Source organism: Haliotis cracherodii, unplaced genomic scaffold (assembly GCF_022045235.1).
Source record: "Haliotis cracherodii isolate W230 unplaced genomic scaffold, xgHalCrac1.p SCAF_13, whole genome shotgun sequence".
Lineage (NCBI taxonomy): Eukaryota > Metazoa > Mollusca > Gastropoda > Lepetellida > Haliotidae > Haliotis > Haliotis cracherodii.
This window is the reverse complement of record NW_027266268.1, coordinates 10,374,748-10,395,873: the sequence shown is the minus strand read 5'-3', so window position 1 is coordinate 10,395,873 and position 21,126 is coordinate 10,374,748. Positions and strand designations below refer to the sequence as shown.

General features: G+C 41.7%; 2 protein-coding genes across 2 annotated transcripts; both read left to right on the top strand.

Annotated features, from left to right (window-relative positions):
• The first annotated feature begins 9,476 nt into the window (after positions 1-9,476).
• Positions 9,477-12,292, top strand: LOC139458873 (leucine-rich repeat-containing protein 15-like). The gene is made up of 2 exons (XM_071240308.1): positions 9,477-9,562; positions 11,433-12,292. Exons 1-2 carry the CDS (start codon positions 9,560-9,562, stop codon positions 12,240-12,242), a joined length of 813 nt encoding a protein of 270 aa, XP_071096409.1. The 5' UTR covers positions 9,477-9,559; the 3' UTR covers positions 12,243-12,292.
• A 5,980-nt stretch (positions 12,293-18,272) lies between these two features.
• On the top strand, positions 18,273-21,126 carry LOC139459454 (leucine-rich repeat-containing G-protein coupled receptor 4-like). The gene is made up of 2 exons (XM_071240900.1): positions 18,273-18,316; positions 20,302-21,126. The coding sequence occupies exons 1-2, from the start codon at positions 18,314-18,316 to the stop codon at positions 21,124-21,126; spliced, it is 828 nt and encodes a 275-aa protein (XP_071097001.1). The 5' UTR covers positions 18,273-18,313.

Genomic DNA, 21,126 nt, shown 5'->3' with positions numbered 1-21,126 from the left:
TTTTAGGTCGCAGTTAGCTTCACACATCGTACCCATGCGGGAATCGAAACAGGCCTTCTGCGTGAAGGGCGAACACTTAGCCTTTAACCACTAGGCTACCCCACCATCCCTAAACATATTTAAAGTACACATCATTGGTCTAAAGTCAGTGATGGATAAGATGACCCAACACTTTAAACACAGACTACCCACCGTCCCTTTACCTGTATTAAGATACATGACCTACGACGTGATGTCACGACCAATGTTTCACTTGCCGAAATTACTTCCCTTTATCAGATTGCTATTTGAGTCAGTCAAGCGTGGGATTCAGACAGATGCTTGGTTCAGTAGGATGCCCTGTTCTGTCCAAGCGTGCCCAAACAGATACTACTACTGATTAGACTGATTCCAAATAGAGCATTAGTTGATGGGCTACCACCAGGATTCCTGGTTAAAGAGTGTGAGTAGGTATGTGTTTTTAGTCGCTTTTAGCAATATTCCAGCAATTCCAGAAAAGGTCTTCACACATTTTATCCATGTTAGGAATCGAACCCGGATCTTCGGCGTAATGAGCGAACGCCGTAACCAGTGAGCTACCCCACCGCCCCTCCTGGTTAGAACTGGTGCTAAGCAGTTCGTCGTTCGAGGTGACTTCATGACTTGAGTTGGGTCACGGGTGACTTGGAATTATTATTGTACCGTGTTTAAGCCGTATTATTAAACTGCTTATAGCTTTGTTATTTGAGGTAGCTACGGCCTACAGGCTACAGGCATAGCGATAGGGCATTTGTTTCACAGTTGTTCATTGGGCGTATGTTTTCCCAAACCGGACATGATATCACTAAACCGGAAGTGGATATAATGTTCTTATAAATGTAATTAGAGGCATAACACTTTATTTTTGAGTGAGTGAGTGAGTATGGTTTAACGCCGCTTTTAGCAATATTCCAGCAATATCACGGCGGGGGACACCAGAAATGGGCTTCAAACATCTTCATGTTTTACAGTTGTCTTTTGCATTAGACACATGTTTTTCTTACCGGAAGTCATGTCATTTAACCGGAAAAGCTTGTCATTGAGCTATAGACATAGGTTTTTCTGTTTCAAAGTCGTACTGCATTTGGTCAAATATACAAACGAATACACTAACGATATCGACCGATCACAGAGCTGCTTTCCGACACACACCCATTCTGTGCGGAGCTGATGTCCACCATTTGTGCCGAGTTGGCTTCAAAGTGACGAATCGGCCCGCTATCGCTCGATATTATTTCATAGCAAGAAAATATGTCATGCACTGAACACAACAATTACAATGTATAGCAAAGTACTGCGAAATTTTTAAATGTAAAAATGGAATTACCAAAAACAAAATAAATACAAAATAATTACAAACACATAAAATGCTGTGGTTAACTTAAAACAGCTTGAATCCACATAGTTTTTAATGAAGCTTTTTGTTCGTGTACGAAAGAGAAGTTACTCTCATTCCGCACTTTACAATTGATATATTCGTTTATGCGCTATACAATGATCTAACCTACACGGCCGACAAGGCCGCCTTGACGATCCTGGAATACCTTTACAAAATATATTTTTCATTCTTTCCCAAAAAAAACCGATCAGTTATTTTTACATAAAATTAAAAAAACATGCAACCCAAAAAGGAATGGAAAATAGTGTTTAGGAAAACGAAAACATTGAATATACGTTCATTTTCTGAGACGTTTCATTTTAGGAACATGTCGAATTTGAACCTTAGGTTGTTGTCCGACATGTCGAAGTTGAACCGGAAGCAGGCCAACGTCTCCCGGTAGTTTTGATTGGCCAGCTGGAGTCGGATCTGTTCCCGGGTGCAGCGAGCAGATGATATGGGTGGCTGCAAGTAAAGGAATTGCGCTTTACCCGTTGACGTCCGGTGGGATAGCCTAGTGGTTAAAGCATTCCCAGGTCACGCGGAAGACCCGAGTTCGATTCCCACATGGGTACATTGTGTCAGCATAACCTGTACAAGGTATTGTACACTGAGCAAAACCTGACATGGTGGAACATTTTAATGACTGAAACACGAGATCTTTCTTCTCTGGGCGGTGGGGTAGCCTAGTGGTTAAAGCGTTCACACGTCATGCACGAAGCCCTGGGTTGGATTACCCACATGGGTACAATGTGTGAAGCCCATTCATTTCTGGTGGCCCCCGCCGTGATATTGCTAAAAATATCGCTGAAAGCGGCGTAAATCTATACTCACTCTCTCACTCAGTCGGTGACATTTTCCACGTCAGGAATAACCGATGATGCAATAAAGTGATGGATGGTTGCTTCGCCAAAATAAAAAGACGAAGATTGATTGAGCCAGCTTTATCGCCGCTATTAACAATATTCCAGCAAAATCAAGGCGGGGGAGCACCAGAAATGAGATTTACGCAGTGTCAAATATTCTCATGTCTCAAACAAACATGCCCGAGTTTCTACGCTCGCGGAGAAGTCCGAGAACTCCCATTCCAACTACAATCATCTTTCCAAGAAAATATAGAGATGGTGTGGGGATGCTTGGAACGCTGTTTGGAGTATTGAACGAGTTTACTGATTTTCTTGATCCAATCATATCTTTGTCACCGCTATTTGGTCTTCTACGCCCAAAGGAATCTGTTTCGGCAGATAATCGAGACTGGTTATTCTCTTGCATTGCCGTTTTATATGTGCCTGTTCTTCATAAACAATTTAATAACATTTCAAAAAATAGTTTTATTTGGAAAATTACGTACTTTCAGATTTGAATAATTTGGAATGTTTTGGAAATGAAAGTATTTTTGGAAGTGGAGTATTTCGGGGGGTTATTTTATTGACATAGAACATAGAAGTGGCAACTGTCATCGGACTTTGTGCTGTGTACTGCATTGCACGTACATTTTCCCCAATAACCCTTAAAATGTGTTTTAAGTCAATTACAATCCTCGGGTAAAACAAGGGCGTTGAGTGAATTATTTCTTCTATATATGCGAAATACGCACAAGTAACCCCTAAATTTCTCTACTCTCTTCAGTTTAATGGAACCTTTTTAACCATGCCTGTCGACAAACTTGTCTTGTTTCTGTTACCCTCCTGTCCGGCATCCCTTTTCCACTCCCCTAAACCACCATTGGAAATTGGAAGCAAACACTGTTCTCTAGCTAAAATGAGAAGGGTTAACGCCGTTTTGAATAGTACATGTAATTCCGTTGTCTGACGGCGTGTCAGTTTAATGTGAGAGGAAAGTACGAAATGATGCAGGTCTTAGACGTTTACCACTTTGATCAAACTCATGAGCTGGGTATGGTACTGACAAACCAAGAAACAACGAGGTCGAACCGGGATTCGAACCCACGATCATTGGTATCTGGTACCCATTAGGGATGCAACTCTGCACAGCGAACTTCTCAACTGTGTATTGATGTCTCGCTAAATATGACAACCTCTTATGATGTACAATGCCGACAGTACTGCGATACATACGAGCCCTGGTATCATATTTGCTAAGAATACAAAGAAAAGGCCCACATCTTGTCTGTCTCTACAGTCCCTCCGCTAACAGTAATGTATCAGAGATTCAGCAGCCTCACTGTCTATCACAGACAGCAGGGTGGAGTTGTGTCTCTCGTTTCATGGATGAAGCTTGATAGGTATAGGCTACAGAGGCTGCATTTGTGAAAATTCTTCTCATCCACTGGTGTGTAGTGGAATATATCTCCCTTAGTGTTATTAAGACATAGATGTTTCTGATAAGAGAGAGTTAGCTTTAAAATCACTTAAAAGAGTATTTTAGATATATCACGGCGTGTTTGCATTGTGTGGGAGGAAAACCCGAAGATCATAGACGTTTATTCAATATTCGGGTGAATTCTGTTGAAACCAACCAGCAGGGGTACATCTTCCCGAGGCAAGAGAGTTGACTGACTTTAAAAGTTCAGTGATCGTAGCCCAACCAGTGGCTATTACCAGTTATGTACCTTCTAAGCCTCTCCTATTGGCCAATCAGTTTCCACTTCTCGTATCACTTGCATTTACTTCAAACAAAATGGCGGCGCCCAGTCATGACAATCTGATCGATCATCAAACATCGCTAAATGCATCAAATCACGTAAGCACCTTGATTAAAAACATGAAACTTAACGCGATACATAGGAGCACCTTGATTAAAAGAATGAACAGATTTGGAAAATATCTACTGACAACGAGTTTGCGGTACACATGCTTTGCAAATCCTGCAATCGACCGAAATCTGCATGACAGTTTACGAACCGGATTTCGATTTCGTTATGCGATTTTGATTGGACTTTGCATAGACTCGTCAGTCCAGCCAAAATGTAACTCCATAATACCAGCCTAGTTCGGCATGGGAGTAAAATTTGACTTTTATAGTCAGTTAACTCTCTTGCCTCTGGAAGATGGCACGGGTATTAAGCTGACAAAGAGTGAGTGAGTGAGTGAGTATGGTTTTACGCCGCTTTTAGCAATATTCCAGCAACATCACGGCGGGGGACACCAGAAATGGGCTTCACACATTGTACCCATATCGGGAATCGAACCCGGGGCCTCGGCGAGACGAGCGAACGCTTTAACCATTTGGCTACCCGACCGCCCCTGCTGACAAAGAATCACGATCAGGTCAAATGTTGCGATAGGAAGGCCCGTGTACACATTTCTAATTTGTTACTGATTCAAGGTAGAAAAAAACACGCCGTCATTTAGCTGGAAAATTAAACGCCAGAAACAAACTGACAAAAAATCTTATTTTATTTTTGTTGTTCTATTTTATTTTTTGTGGGATGGGGATGGATTGAGTAGAGTTGATAGCGTTACCATTGTTTGGACAAAGTTGAAAGATGAGAGTAAGAAAATAATCAGTTACATCTCAGCATGACAATTGGGCTTTTTAATACGACCGTGTTTACCTGAGGCGTTGGTTCTTAAGAACATTGAGAACATTTTCAGTACCCTGTTCAATGGAACTGGATTCTCCTGTTGCACACAAAAGGCCTACTGCCCCAAAACGTGGTTTCACACGGAATCTTACGTGTGTTTAACCGTGATACTTCCTGGTGTATTATGTTAATATCATTCACCCCATGGCCTTCGCTAACCGCACCGCCCTTCACAAACCATGGGCGCTTTCCTTTACTTATCGAAGTTAGACAATTATTACGGACAGATTAAAATACAAAATGCAGCAAAGAGGTACTGTTGTTGTTTTTGTTGTCGTTGTTAGTATTATTGGTATTAGTATTATTTATTATGTGCAGATAAAAATTAAAAATGCAGCAAAGAGGGTTTAGGTTACCCTGGCACAGTCAGGCTGCTTAGGTTAATCATCAGCTCAGGGCCCTTGCCCCCTCTACATCGAATGGGACTAGCGCTGCCAAGTCAAATCCACGGAGTACTTTTCGGATAATGTGAAGACTCCCAAACACTGCATACTTCTACATTACCCAGATTGTCAGAAGGGCTGTATTCCTGGTAGCAAACCCGGGTACGTTCCCAATGTCAGTCAACAGATTGGAGGAACCAAACCTAAGGCCCCTAGAAGAATGGGGAGTCGGACAACTTGGTACTTGGGATGCAAGCGTGACATTTCGAAAGCGAGTTCCACATATTTGTCACGTCTTTCCTGAATCTTGTCAATCACATTAGTGCCAAAGGGGACAGAAAACTCAATGATATAAACGATTTCATTGGATTTATTAAAAAGGACAAGATCGGGTTTGCTGACCTGGATAGGTCTGAGGCTGTATACGGGAGTATTCCAAAGAATTTTGTATTTATCATTTTCCATGACGCTCTCTACATATTCTGGGTTGTACCATGGATGGTACTCTGCAGGGTTGCTGATGTTCTCAACACACTGCATATAAACTCGTTGCACCCGATAGCCTCTCTTTGAAAAACTGAGTCTGGGCCGATTTGATATAGAACTTCACTTGGTTGACACTCATTTTTGAACCGTCCAGCAGTCCAAAACCATCAACAAAATCAACACTGACATTGAGATCCCACATAATTGGCTGGTTTAAGGAAACTGTGGAATGCCTTGTTTTCATCATGAGTCTTGACATGCTTCACAAGAGGATCATCAGACAAATAAATGTGTGCAAAAAGTGCACGATACAACTCTGTCATAAAGAGCCCCCACGTAAATCAAACCACGCCCTCCCATTGTGATTGGTTAATATGGGATGGGATCTATTGTCTGACATGATTCTCGTGTGAGGGTGTCAATACCCTGAATTTCTTGTTATTATTTTTGTTGTTGTTTTTGTTGTTGTTGTTTTTGTTGTTGTATCAGCAATACACGCGTGGACATAGTGTTGTGAATGCGTTCTGCAGATAAGGAAATGCGATACAAACTAATGAGGGAGCATCTGCGTTTATTAGCCAAATATAGATTAATAGTTAATTGTTGATAACACATCACCGAATGATTTAGTTATGTTCTGTATACGTCAACGTGATTAGTATGTCTCAAAAAGGGGTGCGGACCCTTGCACACCAACCCTTGCACCTCCGCACCGCTGCACCTCCATCACCAATAATCAGTTCGTTTCGTGAGTTAACTAAACTAGCACAACGCGATCGTAGCGCTAAGATGATCTTAGCTCCTATACTTTAACATAGGCTTACGATAGTCTTAGCGCTAAGATCGCTTTGTGCAAGTGGGCCCTTGGCAAAAGAAACGCGATAAAACCCTTTCTACTTTCATTAGAGAATCTCTGCTAAAGACAGAGTCGATTGTATAATTCAGACTATATCATGAGCATGTGTTTATGAATCACTATCACATAGTGATGTTATCAGCTGTTCGCGAAAATGTGAGCGTATCCTGCCCCATCGGTTGCACCCGTCATAAACACATGCAAAGGCAAGTCATTTGTTCACCTGACAAAGACATAGGAAGATATGGTACAAGTCAAAATAAGGAATTGCATCTTACCTCATTCTTGTGACTGATGCGTCAAATTTGGTACTTCTTGAAAGATTTACTGAGGCCCTGAATGTACACAGTTGAAAATTGGATTTTTATAAAAAAAATTATCAGTGTTATCAAAACGTTGCTGGACTGAAAACAACCGTTGCTAGGCTGAAAACAGTGAGTGAGTATGGTTTTACGCCGCTTTTATTATTCGAGAAATATCACGGCGGTGATCACCATAAATTGACTTCACACATAGTACCCATGTAGGAAATCGAACACGGGTCTTCGGCGTGACGAGCGAACCCCTTACCCACTAGGCTACTCCACCGCCCCGCCCCTTAGGATGGAACCGCGAGTCTAAAAACAACTGTAACTACTTCCCAAGACAGTTAATGACCTCGACCCTGTCAAAACATTATTTATTTTGTTGACATGATAAGATATTTCAATGAACTTTTCAATTTTGAAAATCTAGCCATGCTAATAATATTTGTCACCGACGAAAATGAAAATACCGGGGCTGTATCCGTTAGTTGAATGTGTAATAATTTTACAAATATTCAATTCAACATTTCATATTTGGTTTTACGTTTCGGCGAACAGCCAGTGTTTAACGTGCCTACGTGACAACAAGAATGTTGCTATATGAGATTGCGTTTTGGACGCACACTGTAACTCTTGCTTCAGTGGATTTTTCAATAAGCACAAAGGATCCTATTTTGATAAACAGTTTGGGCAAGGTTCTAAATCCTTGTGTCAATATTTAATTGTAAGGAATGCGAACACTGCTTGACAATTTATCTTTAGGATGGTAAATGCGGTCTTCTGATTCGTTAATAATAAGTGTCTTCCGGGTTCGTCTGGGTCACAGAATGTGCACGCGCTATCACTTTTTGTGTAGTTGAAAACGGGTGTTTTTCTGTTTCGTATGAGTCAACATTATACATTGTAGCCGCGCTAAGCAGTTCGGGATAATAAGGCTTGTGTACCAGAGGCAAAGCGTTACTTAAAGCACTCATGTTTGAAGGCACGCTTCAAAAGACACGTGAGAACTTAAATATAGGTCACAATATCATTCGCACACAGCTGTTAAATTCATATATTAGTCAGATGTCTCCGGGCAAATAGCAGTTGAACTGTATCTATGTTGTTTAACATGCCGTATTGTGTCTTGTCATTCACAGACTTATTCAACGACATCTTAAGCGACTCACTATTTGTCTTCCGGGTCAGGGGTGTCACGCATGCGCTTTGTTGCATTGTTCTTCTCGTCAAGAATGTTCCGAGATTTTAAAGCGAACAACAATCCCCATTATTAAACGATTCACAATTTTATATTGGCTCCTCAGATTAGGTGCATGGGAGGATTTAAATCGGTCTTCTTGGAAATCAGTTCCCAAGTATTTAATTTTCCTTTAGCCGATATCGAGCCTCATTTTTTTTATCTAAATAACTGCGGATTTAGTATTTTTACCATTATGGAGCTTCAATAATGTATACGTTTATGTATAATTGTCTCAACATCACAATGTCTCTGAATATTTGCAGTACTTTACTACATCGGTGTGTCATTAAAATGTTAACATATTAAGAGTTCAACATGTTTAGAATTTAATCACCTTTGAACAAGTTTAAAGTTTGAATATGTATAAACATGTTTTGAATATAAACATGTTTACAGTTTTAAAATGTTTGAAATTTACAACAACATGTATTTTATTGTGTATTGTCCTAATTAATCATCAAATATGAATCAGATGTATAATATATAATATATACTGGGAGAGAGTGGTACATTTAGACTCTTAACACGTTTGGCTGTTAAACACAATCCTGAACATCTTTAGACCATGAACCAAAAAATGTACAAATAAACCAGGCTAAGTTATGGTGACTAGGAAAAGTGACGTCTGTGACAACAGTCTCCGTTGTGCTGAGTGATCAGCTGACAATAAAGGTGTGTCTGATTACTAAATAGACCTTCAACACATGTTTAGATTATTAGGATAATACGCAATGATATGCATTTTGTTGTAAACTCTAAACTTCTTGAAACGTGTTCAGATTCTAAACATGTTTAGCTCGAAAAATGATTATGTTCTTAACATGTTTAATCACTAAAGATTTTTAATTTCTAATCATGTGGGTGTTGTGTTTAGGTAGTGTTTATGCTGTGATATGACAGTTCATGTCATATGTTTAGACCCTATACGTGTTTCGATATAAAAGACCAATGTGTATTCCGTTTAGGATTTAAACACATTCCTCATCATGTCTTGTGTGTTTATATTCTAAGCACATTTTATATTGACAAGTAGAAACATTAAAACAAATTAAACCCTAAACCAGTAATACGTCATTAGCTAAAGTTGTTTGTTTTTTTACAATATGGCCGAAGTGGTATTTCGTAATCGGTTTTACATGTTTTGCTACCAGCATCACTCGAATAGAATACATTGATGAGAAACTCTGATTGGTTGGCCATAGCCGCGCCTACCTCTGAAACCAACCCGCCCATCTGCGCGTGTTCTTGATAAATGGACGCGTTGCTAAATTAAGGTTCTGTCAACATACTCCTTCTGCGTGTGAGCGACTAACGGCGACAACTCGTTACCATCACCAACCTTAAACATGGTAAGAATATGTCTTCCTTTCTCTTCAGAGGATAAAAAAGTATTTGTGTTTTCGCTTTCTAAGTATAATAATGTAAAAAACTACTAAATCACCCCAAAACAATTTTTCGATTCCATATATCGGGGGTAATTGTAAGATTTATTCGTATGTTTGTTGAACGGAATAATTGCCTGAATGCTTAATTTCACGTATATCAGTTTGAAATGGTCTGATAACTGAAACGATTGACAGGACTGAATGTTGGTGTGATATGTATCATCACAGTGAAGTAGGTGGGGGTAGTCGAGTGGTTAAAGCGCTTACTGGTGTTCCCCGGAATTGCTTGAATATTGCTAAAAGCGGCATAAAACCACACTCACTCACTCACTCACTCACAGTGCACTGTAATGCCTAAGGTGACGGATAAATCAATCAATAAAATAATTACTTTATTTATTAACTTTTTACCATTCTTTTTTCACAACTGTTTTTATTTTTAGGAGACGACTTAAATTTGTTTTTTATGTGAAAAATGTTTTCAGAAATGTTTATATGTTCACTTGTGTCTAGGAATGGGAAGTGAGGTAAAAATCGGATGTAAAGTGGCGCTCAAGATTATTTCACTTACATCTAAACGCGAATGCACGTGTGTGTGTGGCTGCTTGTACTAGTATGTACTTATCCCGGCTAACCACTGAGATACCATGCCACAGGGAAACATCATACTATCATTGGTCTATGCGCTAAATGCGTGACATCAGGCAGGGTAACAACAAGTACCATCTTTTAACGTCTTTGGTATGAGGCGCCCAAGGAATCGAACCACTGACCTTCCGCTCTCCGGCAAACGCTCTATATACTCCACCACCTCGTACGTGAGGGTGGGAAGGAAGGGAGGTGGGAGGGGACATGCGTAACAACGTAAATCATCAACTTGGGGGACTGTTCTCCTTGTCCCCTTTGGCACCCTTTGCTTACATCCGTGTTGTTGTCAGTGGTATATAATGTACACAGTTTACCCTCGATAATCTGGACCAGAGAATTTCTGAAGGTATAAAACATGAGAATTATATGGCACACAATCTGTGCAGTAATGAGGTCTCTTTCACCAATCGGTTGACGGTATGACACAATATTACGTGTACTCATGCGGGAGCTCTATCCCTGTGATCCCGGATGCTACAGCGACCTCTGGTGTATAGGTTCGCTGTGTAGTTACGCCCCTCAGCTGTGTCAGGATCCGCTGAACGTTAACTTAAGTTAAGTATGTATGTATGTAAGTATCTTTAAGTTGGATTTTAGAAGCTGAAATATCAGTGAAGACCACGATGACTTATGGATTGCAACGGTTTTTATACTTTTAATGCGACGTTGTACAGATGCAAATACCTGTCCTAAGTCCTTGAATAAACGTCTGCCATGTGTAGACGTCGGATGTCTCTGAAATAATGGACTGACTTAATGATCAACAGACACAATGGTTTCCGGACTCAATCGTCTACTGACTTAATGATCTACAGACGCAATGGTTTCCGGACTCAATCATCTACTGACTTAATGATCTACAGACGCAATGGTTTCCGGACTCAATCATCTACTGACTTAATGATCTACAGACGCAATGGTTTACGGACTTAATGATCTACTGACTCAACTATCTTCTGACTCAATGACGGCCCTATACACCATCGTACAACAAATTCGGTTGACGGTATGACTACATGAGAACGCAATTTCACGTGTACAACGTGTTGCTGTGCAGTTACGCCCATTAGCTGCGTCAGAATCCGCTGATCTTCGTTGTATCCCAGATTCGCCCTGTATGCTGATTCATTATCCTTCGTCTTAGTCAATGTAATAATCTTTAAGAATTTCATGTGTTTTTCCCCAGACTCTCCGTCTTCTGCTGCTGCTGGTGGCTGTCGGTCTTTGTTCAGCCCAGTGTCCGACCGGGTGTTCCTGCACCACCACCTCCATCACCTGCAACGGCCTCACCTCCATTCCCACACTCGCCTTGCCCGACGTCACATCCCTCCGCTTCAACAACATCAACAGCAACATACCTTCGAACGCCTTCAGATCGATGCCCAAGTTGGAATCCATCACTATCTCAAATGGCAATATCAGTTCCATTGCCCCATGTGCCTTCAGCGCCATCCCCGCAAAGTCTATTACCATCTCCAGAGTCCGCATCGGCACCATAGCGCCAGGAGCCTTCAGAGACCTGAACAATGTTGCCAGAAGGATTTCAATCAATAATGGACAGATTGGCTTGATCTCATCCAAAGCTTTCTACCGACTGTCAAACATTATTTCCATAAACATTCAAGGTAACAACATCTCCACCATCCAAACATACGCCTTCGACAAGATAACTAACAGTAGGACTTTTTACTTCTACTACAACAACGTCACCAACCTCAACAGCTACGCTTTCGCCTCCCTGGATCAGACCTCCTTCTCCTCCACCTCCTACTTTTACAGAGGATCCATCATGAACGTGGGATGCGAGGCGCTGGACGGTCTGAAGTCTGTAGCGTATGTCACCCTCAGATGTGACTGTGACATGGTTCCTCTCATCCAAGGTACGACTCCTCTCGGCTACGTCGACTGCTTTCACCAGTCACAACTGTATGACGTCATTTCCGGCAGCGGCAACAGCTGCACCAGACCATTCATTCCAGAGCCAAACTCCTGTTAATGAAAAGGCAGATACGTCTATGAAATAAAAGACTGATGTATGTGTTTTAACCTTGGTGTCTTATTTGTAAATACTGTAAACGTGTTATCGTACCACCATGGACTTTGCTCATAATATCAACCATTGGTTTGTCTGGTCTTATCGTTTACTCTATATTCGACACCTCTCTGCTCCAAGATTTGAGGGGTGCACGGGTGGCCCAGTCGTCTAAGGCGATAACTCCAGAAACCTATGATTGTGGGTTCGAATCCCGGTTCGCCCCGAATATGTTTCTAGGTTTGTCAGCACCATACCCGTGCTCGTGGCTTTCACCGAACTGGTAAAGGTCTGAGACCTGCATCACTTCGGGCTTTCCTCCCACATTAAACCGACACATCGTGAAAATCCTGGAATACTGTTAAAAGCGGCGTAAAACCCAACTGACTCACTCCAAAATTTGAGGACACCTCCATAGGTCGAGTCAGGTGAACCCTAAACGAAGTTTGACCACCCAATCTAAAAGGAATGTGTGGTAGCCTAGTGGTTAAAGCGTTCGCTCGTAACGCCAAAGTCCCGGGTTCGATTCCCCTCATGGGTACAATGTGTGAAGCCCATTTCTTGTGTCCCTCGCCATTTCTGGTGTCCCCCGCCGATATTGTTGGAATATAGCCAAATGCGGCGTAAAAAAACCATACTCACTCACTCACTAAATGTTGATAAGTACAAAGATATATTGGACACTTTTTCAAGAAGGAAGAGTGGGTCCCTGAGCCAGTTCGATGCCAGCTGTCTAACTTTATTCGGCTTCATGTCTTTGCCACTTTGAATTTGAAAATTCGATTTGTACAAATGATCACCCACACAGAACACAAATTTATATTCCTTCGGTCGTACTCCGTTTTGAGTATTGATACGATAGCGCTCAGAAACGACAGGGTGTAAAGCATATTGACAACAACATAATGGCGCGGCTTTATATATTGGCAGACGGAATTCCTCGATTATATTCATTTTGGAGAGAAATCAATGTGCTTGTCTGAATGCTTTGCTCACTGATGCGGTAAATTTAGACGCTAACTGGCTTTTCAGAAGGTTTATCAAACGCTTTCTACAATGGGGGTGTCACCAGATGGTACCGACTTTGCATGCTCAGCAAACAATATATGCACTGTCTATTGAACATGATTAAGTACATTTGACACTATGTGTGTTCTTCCCCATAGATAGATTTAGCTGGGCAACTTCGATAAACACAGTAGCCGTACGATCGCATCCAAAATATTGTGAGAATTAGCGGGAAATTTATGTACCTTACCAAAATCACACGTTCGTAAAATGGACTTGTCCGACATTGCTGAAGTATGACACTATTCAGTATTAAAATACGGGTAAACATTTTTAAAGCTTGAACATTTTATTATCATCCTTAAAAAGGCTGTACATTATGTTGATATCTCTTATAAGAAATAACGACTCGTGGCCGTTGTTTATATCACGATAAAACACTGGAGGGACAATAAAGAACTCGGGGCTGCGCGCCTCATGGTTTATTCTCCCTGCAGAATATATATGTCGAACCAACGACCTTCTGCTCTCGAAGCAGAACCCTTCCACATAAGCATACGTTATGATACACTTTAAAGCGCTTGCACGTTTCTCATACTGCCACGTTCAGAAAATGTACGTTAATGTTTTCCGTGCATCATGGTGAAGAAAATGCATCGGGGCTGAGAAGAGAAACACTTGGAAGATAGTATGCTTTAAGGAATAGTTCGTAAATATTTTATGTCCGATTCAGTTACTTTCGTCAGCTGAAACATGTTAACGTCACGTTCAATGGGAAAGTTTAACAAATGTTTACTCGCCCGAAATAACGTATAAGGTTACTTAGGTCAGTAGTTCGTGCGTTCAATCCTTCCTTTTTTCGTTTCTTAGTTAAATTATATATTGCAACAAGCAAAATCACAAACGTTTCCATTAGATCTATGTGAAATGGCGCTCAGAAACGTCAGGGTCTAAAATATAATTACATGACATGACCTGGTCGCTATTTTCGCCATTCGGAACCTTTGATCTGATTTTCATGAGATTGACAGAAGACAAAAGCCAAAGGCAAATGGAGTTTTATACCTCCCTGTTTATGATAAATTCTGGGTATTACCATGTAACCGGAGCAGTCAGAACAACCAGCCTTCAGGGTGAAGTCTGTTGGGAAAGTCTACACACGCACACGCACACGCACACGCACACGCACACACTCACGCACACACACGCATACGCACACATACACGCACGAACAATGGGACAATACTCAATAATTATTATTCTAAAATCAGGAAATTTGTTCTTCCGTGCTATTTCGCAGTGAACGGATTAAATGGTTTTCACTGAAAATTATATGGGTAAATATTACATGGTTGGTTAGGCCGGAGACATGCGGAGTTTATATATACAAATATAACTGCGATCATTGACATTCATTGATATCCGAACCTGAGGATAGTAATTATGATAGTAATTTGGCTAAATGCAGTCTGAATAATCTTCTACACAGTAAAAAAAGTGTAGGTTTCTGTCAACCTTCCATTTGATTTTGACAGGCATTTAGAAACTGGAGTTGAGTGAGTGTTATTTTACGCCGTTTTAAGCAATATTCCAGCATTATCACGGCTGGGGATACTTGAAATGTATCCATGTGCTAATCTTCGGGGTGACGAGCGAACGCTTTAACCCCTATGCTACCACACAAGGTAGGATTAAAGTAACATTGTTATCTTTATACATTAATCCTACCGTTTGAAACATGTCAACATGTATATGTATTACGCTTATTCGGTATTCGCCAGATGAAGCTTGGGGCATAAAGTAGCCCTGAAGCGTTACAAAAAATAAAGAAGTTGTTATCCAAGTTTCATGTCTTCAGAATTAATGGGGGATGAAAATAACCAAACATTTTTCTTGGTTAAAGAACATACAAAGTACAAAGCAGAAATTTTAACAAGTATCATGTTTCAAAAACAGTTGCTGTTCATAAAAACTTTAGAAAGCCTATTGCTTTTATACCCAATGAGAGAGTAAGGAAACTGCCAAACCCAATATGGTACGCGAGTTTCGATTCAGGGGGTAATCGGGACTCAAAAGTGTATGCGGGACACAGACAAAATCGTATGGTGCGCAGATTCAACATGTAAAAAATATACTAATTGTGTACGCAAAATATTCCAGGGACTTGTTCCTCTGCGTTCGATATTCTGCCTTTGGAGACTTAATTCTGACGTGTGCTTTGATATTTGTGTTAAGTAGTATTCGGGATTCAGGGGTGAGAAAATGAGTGAAAAATTAGATGGTATTCTGTATTCTGGGAAGGGGATGCGGGGAGCACCCTAAATACTGCATTTTAAATCTTCAAAGAAAAAGAGAGGCGTTTCGAGTTATGGAAAAGCCTATTATGATCAGTTGGTAAAAAAACAGACCATGAACACATTTCCCACTATCGTCCTTGAGCATATTACAATGGTCGCTTTGTACATGTCATATGTGTACTTAACACAAACCCACCTCGGGGAGCTCATCAAAAATATCTTCGTTTCACCTGTTCTTTGTAAATGCGAAATTTCGTCTGAATTAATTGACTCAGTGATATTTCTCAGGAAACCAAGCCCAGCCTTTCAATACATTCTTTGTCTTTAATGTACATCCGGGTCACAAGGATGATAACCAGCTTCCACGACGTCGTACTGTCTCATTCAACGTGTTTGATGTTCTGAGGAATTCACGGTCCGAGGCGTAAACCCCCCTAGGGTACCACGCATGACGCCGAGATTCAGATGAGTTGTAAAGTGAGTGAGTGAGTGAGTGAGTGAGTTGGGTTTAACGCCGCTTATAACAGTATTCCAGTTATATCACGGCGTGTCAGCTTAATGTGGGAGGAAAGCCCGAAATGATGCAGGTCTCAGATGTTTACCACTTCGGTGAAACTCACGAGCACGGGTATGAGTTAAGATGAACAGTTGTGAACATATCGTATTATATTGAAAAGATTCGGGCAGTACAATACGACAGGTGAATGTTTACACAGAAAAGATGTGTTGTATAGTATGCTAATAGTTTCTGGTGTCGTATAGTATTAAGAATCGGGCAGTACAATACAACGGGTATTCTATCGCAAAGTGACGCATTACAGAGGCTGCTTGTATTCTTACACGAGGCTGCTGTATACATATATACTCACCGACAAAAGAAACGCGAATACCATATATGTTGGTGAATATATGAAGAATTACTCATATTCAAGATATACTGGACTGGTTTGATGCACAAACGAACATACTGTTATGTGGTGTGAACCGACGCTCATGAACGCATCACATGTGACGTCATAGATCCATGACTCGAGATGCACCGCTTGTCTCGTGCAGGATTAGCGTGTAAAGTTTGGAAATCGCCTGCTGCATATCGAGATAAGAATGAAGACACTCTGTGGTAAGACTTGACTGATTGTAAGTTTTGTCATTTTTGGGTACACATTGGAAACATCTCTTAGCGTACATACTTCTTTATATGATTCTATGGTTCGCGGGGGGCACGGGTGGCCCAGTCGTCTAAGGCGCCGCGGTTCGCTGTGCAGAGTTGCGTCCCTTGGGCACGCCAGAAACCTATGATTGTGGGTTCGAATCCCGGTTCGCCCCGATTATGTTTCTAGGTTTGTCAGCACCATACCCGTGCTCGTGGGTTTCACCGAAGTGGTAAACGTCTGAGACCTGTATCACTTCGGGCTCTCCTCCCACATTAAACTGACACGCCGTGATATAACTGGAATACTGTTAAAAGCGGCGTTAAACCCAACTCACTCACTCACTCTATGGTTCGCGTTTCTTTTGCTGGTGAGTATATACCTGTCTCCACATTACCTATTTCCCACAGTGAAAATAATACTTTCCTGTTATTGTATCGAATACATACAGTGAGGACCTGCCATGCCATGTTATGTATGTTGACCACACACTTCTTTCCTGCACCCTTTTCACAAACACCTGGTGTCTTCACTGATTTTCAGAGATCCATTCATATAATGTTCACTACTAGTTTCCTCTTTCGACCATGGGAGACCGCCTCCGTGGTCTAGAGGTAGAGCGTCCGCCCGGAGAGCGGAAGGTCCGGGGTTCGATCCCCGTCATGTTAAACTGCGGCATGGTATCTCAGTGGGCTAGCACTATAAATCGGCATCAGTCCGGACTAGTACAAGCATGCACGTCGCTATATAAGTGCAATAATCTTGGACGCGACGTTAAACCCAATTTCACCTCACCTCGACCATCGGAATCTGTTTGGGGGAAATCGAGACTGGCTATTTTCTGGCGTTGACGGTGAATACGTGTAGATACAATATATATTGATGTATCTATTGTCCAGCCAATTAGCTCATGAATATGTTCGGCATGACGTTGTTCATTGGTCTGTCAGACTGTTTAGCGGGAACAAATAACTGCAGATTCTGTTTACATAGCTAGATGTTTACTCATTTGTACAGAAACATGTACCTGTATTTACTTGTGTCAGTCCCCGTGAAGATCCGGGTTACAATTGACCTACATCAACCCATGCTGGTCTCCCCCACAGAAGTCCCCAGTCAGAACTAATCTTCAGTAACCCGTGACACAATGACAAGAATTCATTTTCTTAGCGAAAATACAATCAATTGATCTGAAATGATTAGAATTTATATCAAAGAAATAATTTCTTCATAAAGCCTTCCTGGATCCGCGTTCCTTCTCCGATCATTGTATTTTTTATCGTCATGTCCTGATAAAACTTTTTTTGTCATTTCTTTCCTTTCATGTTGATACAAAAAAAACCGCTGATAATAGGGCGGACATTACATACCCGGAGATATCTCCTTGGCTACCATCATCATATAAATAAAATACAATTTTGGGAGTCTCTGATTGGTCGATCGTAGTCACGCCCACTTATCCTATCAGACCGCCCTCCCGTGAAAGGTTCTACATAAAAGGACGTGTTGACGAATGTGGGTTTTGTCAACAGTTCAATTCTGCGTGTGATCAACTAGATCAACTCAGACAACCTTCACAATGGTGAGTGGTTTCTTTTCGCTCTTCTTTTGAGGAAAAAGTAAAAAGACATCTCGGATTTAACACTGCTGGTCGTATGATCATCAGTTTATAAGTTTTATCTTTTCTTAGGCACTGGCCATTAAATATTCTTGGGAAGAGACAATGGCATATTTCTGCGTCAGTATCAAGACAAATTTTTCTTTATCTGAAAGTAGGAGAAAATCAATTAGGCGGGTACAGAACAAAAACTTTTGGACACTAATTTGTTTTCCTGGACATTTTGTATTGGGTAAAAAGATGAGGCAAAAATATTTGTTGCATTATTTTCTTGGAACAAATTATCTTTTTGACACAAAAAAACAGGCCATAACGAAAAATGTTTAAGAACGAATGTGTGGATGTACGGCGAAGCCCTGTTAATCCGTACCATACTGAAACCTTCCAGGCCGGATTAACGAGATTTTGTGTGAAGTGAGTGAGTGACTTAGGTTTAACGCCGCTTTGAACAGTATTTCAGTTATATAACGGCGTCTCAGTTTAACATTGGAGACAAGCCCGAGGTGATGCAGGTCTGAGAGGTTTACCACTTTGGTGAAACCACCGAGCACGGGACGAACATTAACACATAATCGGGGCGAACCGGGATTAACCCACGACCATAGGTTTCACGGAATTGCGGCGAATTTCGACGCCTAAGACGAATGGACCGCACGTGCCCCACCCTTGGGCGAAGTGAGGTGAAAATTGTTGTACCTATACAGGGCCGTGTTTGTGTGTGAGCGTGCGTGTGGTTGCTTGTACTAGTAGGGACAAATGCGTTACGGTAGACTAACATCTAGTCTCTGAAATGAACATATCGTACATAAAAAACAGTTGTTCAGTTATCTTAATAAAAATATAATAAAAAGGAGCCCAGTGACTCTCTTCATTTTCAGATACTGCAGTGATCTAGACTTGCCAAACATTATAGACTTGCATGGTCTGTTTTTGATATATATTTGTATCAGGGTCTGTAAGACAGACTAGCGTTACGGTACTAGCCCACTAGCCCACTGAGATAGCATGTCTCACTCATCTTCCCCAGGGAGTCAACTGACTGTAAACGCCCTTGCCTCGGGAAGATGCAGTCGACTCCGAGCCGACCCATCCTTGTTACCCCCTTAATGCAGAGTAACAACAAGTACAATCTTTTAACGTTTTCTGCAGGACGCGGCTGGGCATGGAACCACCGAGGCTATTTCATAATCATCCTCCATTTGGGGTATTGGGTTCTTCACACTGTAGTCCCCCACTTATTTGAACAACACTCATTCTTGTTTTATTTAGCAATGACTAACGTCTGTCCAAGCCATTCGTCTGTGTCATGATAGAAATATATAATACCCTGGATTATCGAGGATGAGGTTGAGTGAGTGAGTGAGTTGGGTTTAATGCCGCTTTTAACAATAGTCCAGTTATATCACGGCGTGTCTGCTTAATGTGGGAGGAAAGCCCGAAGTCATGTAGGTCTTAGACGTTTACCACTTTGGTGAAACCCACGAGCACGGGTATGGCGCTGACAATCGGGGCGAACCCACAAATATAGGTTTCTGGTGTGCCAAAGGGGCGCAACTCTGCACAGCAAATTGCAGCGCCTTAAACGACTTGACCACCCGTGCCCCAGTGGGTGAGTGAGTGAGTGAGTGAGTGAGTGGTGTTCCCCAATAGCTCATCAATCCGATAACCACGATGAAATTACTTTAGACTGTGTAACAACGCGGGAAATCGAACCCGTGTCTGCAATCATTGTATCCCTTTCATTAAGGTAACCGTTCACAATCTACAATAAACATATAAAAATGTGACATGTGGCACATGTTTTCTCCCAGACTCTCAGTCTTCTGTTGCTGCTTCCGATGACCGTCGTTGGGTCCCAGATTCGCCCTGTATTTTTATATGCTGATTCATTATCCTTCCTTTCAGTCAATGTAATAATCTTTAAGAATTTCAAATGTGTTTTCCCCCAGACTCTCCGTCTTCTGCTGCTGATGGTGACTGTCGATCTGTGTTCGGCCCTGTGTCTGAACGGGTGTTCCTGCACCACCACCTCCATCACCTGCAACGGCCTCACCTCCATTCCCACACTTGCCTTCCCCGACGTAACATCCCTCCGCTTCAACAATATCAACAGCAACATACCTTCGAACGCCTTCAGATCGATGCCCAAGTTGGAGTCCATCACTATCTCAAATGGCAACATCAGTTCCATTGCCCCATGTGCCTTCAGCGCCATTCCCGCAAAGTCTATTACCATCTCCAGAGTCCGCATCGGCACCATAGCATCAGGGGCCTTCAGAGACCTGAACAATGTTGCCAGAAGGATTTCAATCAATAATGGACAGATTGGCTTGATCTCATCAAACGCTTTCTACCGACTGTCAAACATCATGTCCATAAACATTCAACGTAACAACATCTCCACCATCCAAACATACGCCTTCAACAGGATAACTAACAGTAGGACTTTTTACTTCTACTACAACAACGTCACCAACCTCAACAGCTACGCTTTCGCCTCCCTGGATCAGACCTCCTTCTCCTCCACCTCCTACTTTTACAGAGGATCCATCATGAACGTGGGATGCAAGGCGCTGGACGGTCTTAAGTCTGTATCGTATGTCACCCTCAGGTGTGACTGTGACATGGTTCCTCTCATCCAAGGTACGACCCCTCTCGGCTACGTCCACTGCTTCGACAAGACACAACTGTATGACGTCATTTCCGGCAGCAGGAGCAACTGCACCCAACCAACCATTACCGAACCGTTGGTCTGTCCCAACGTGCAGAAATAG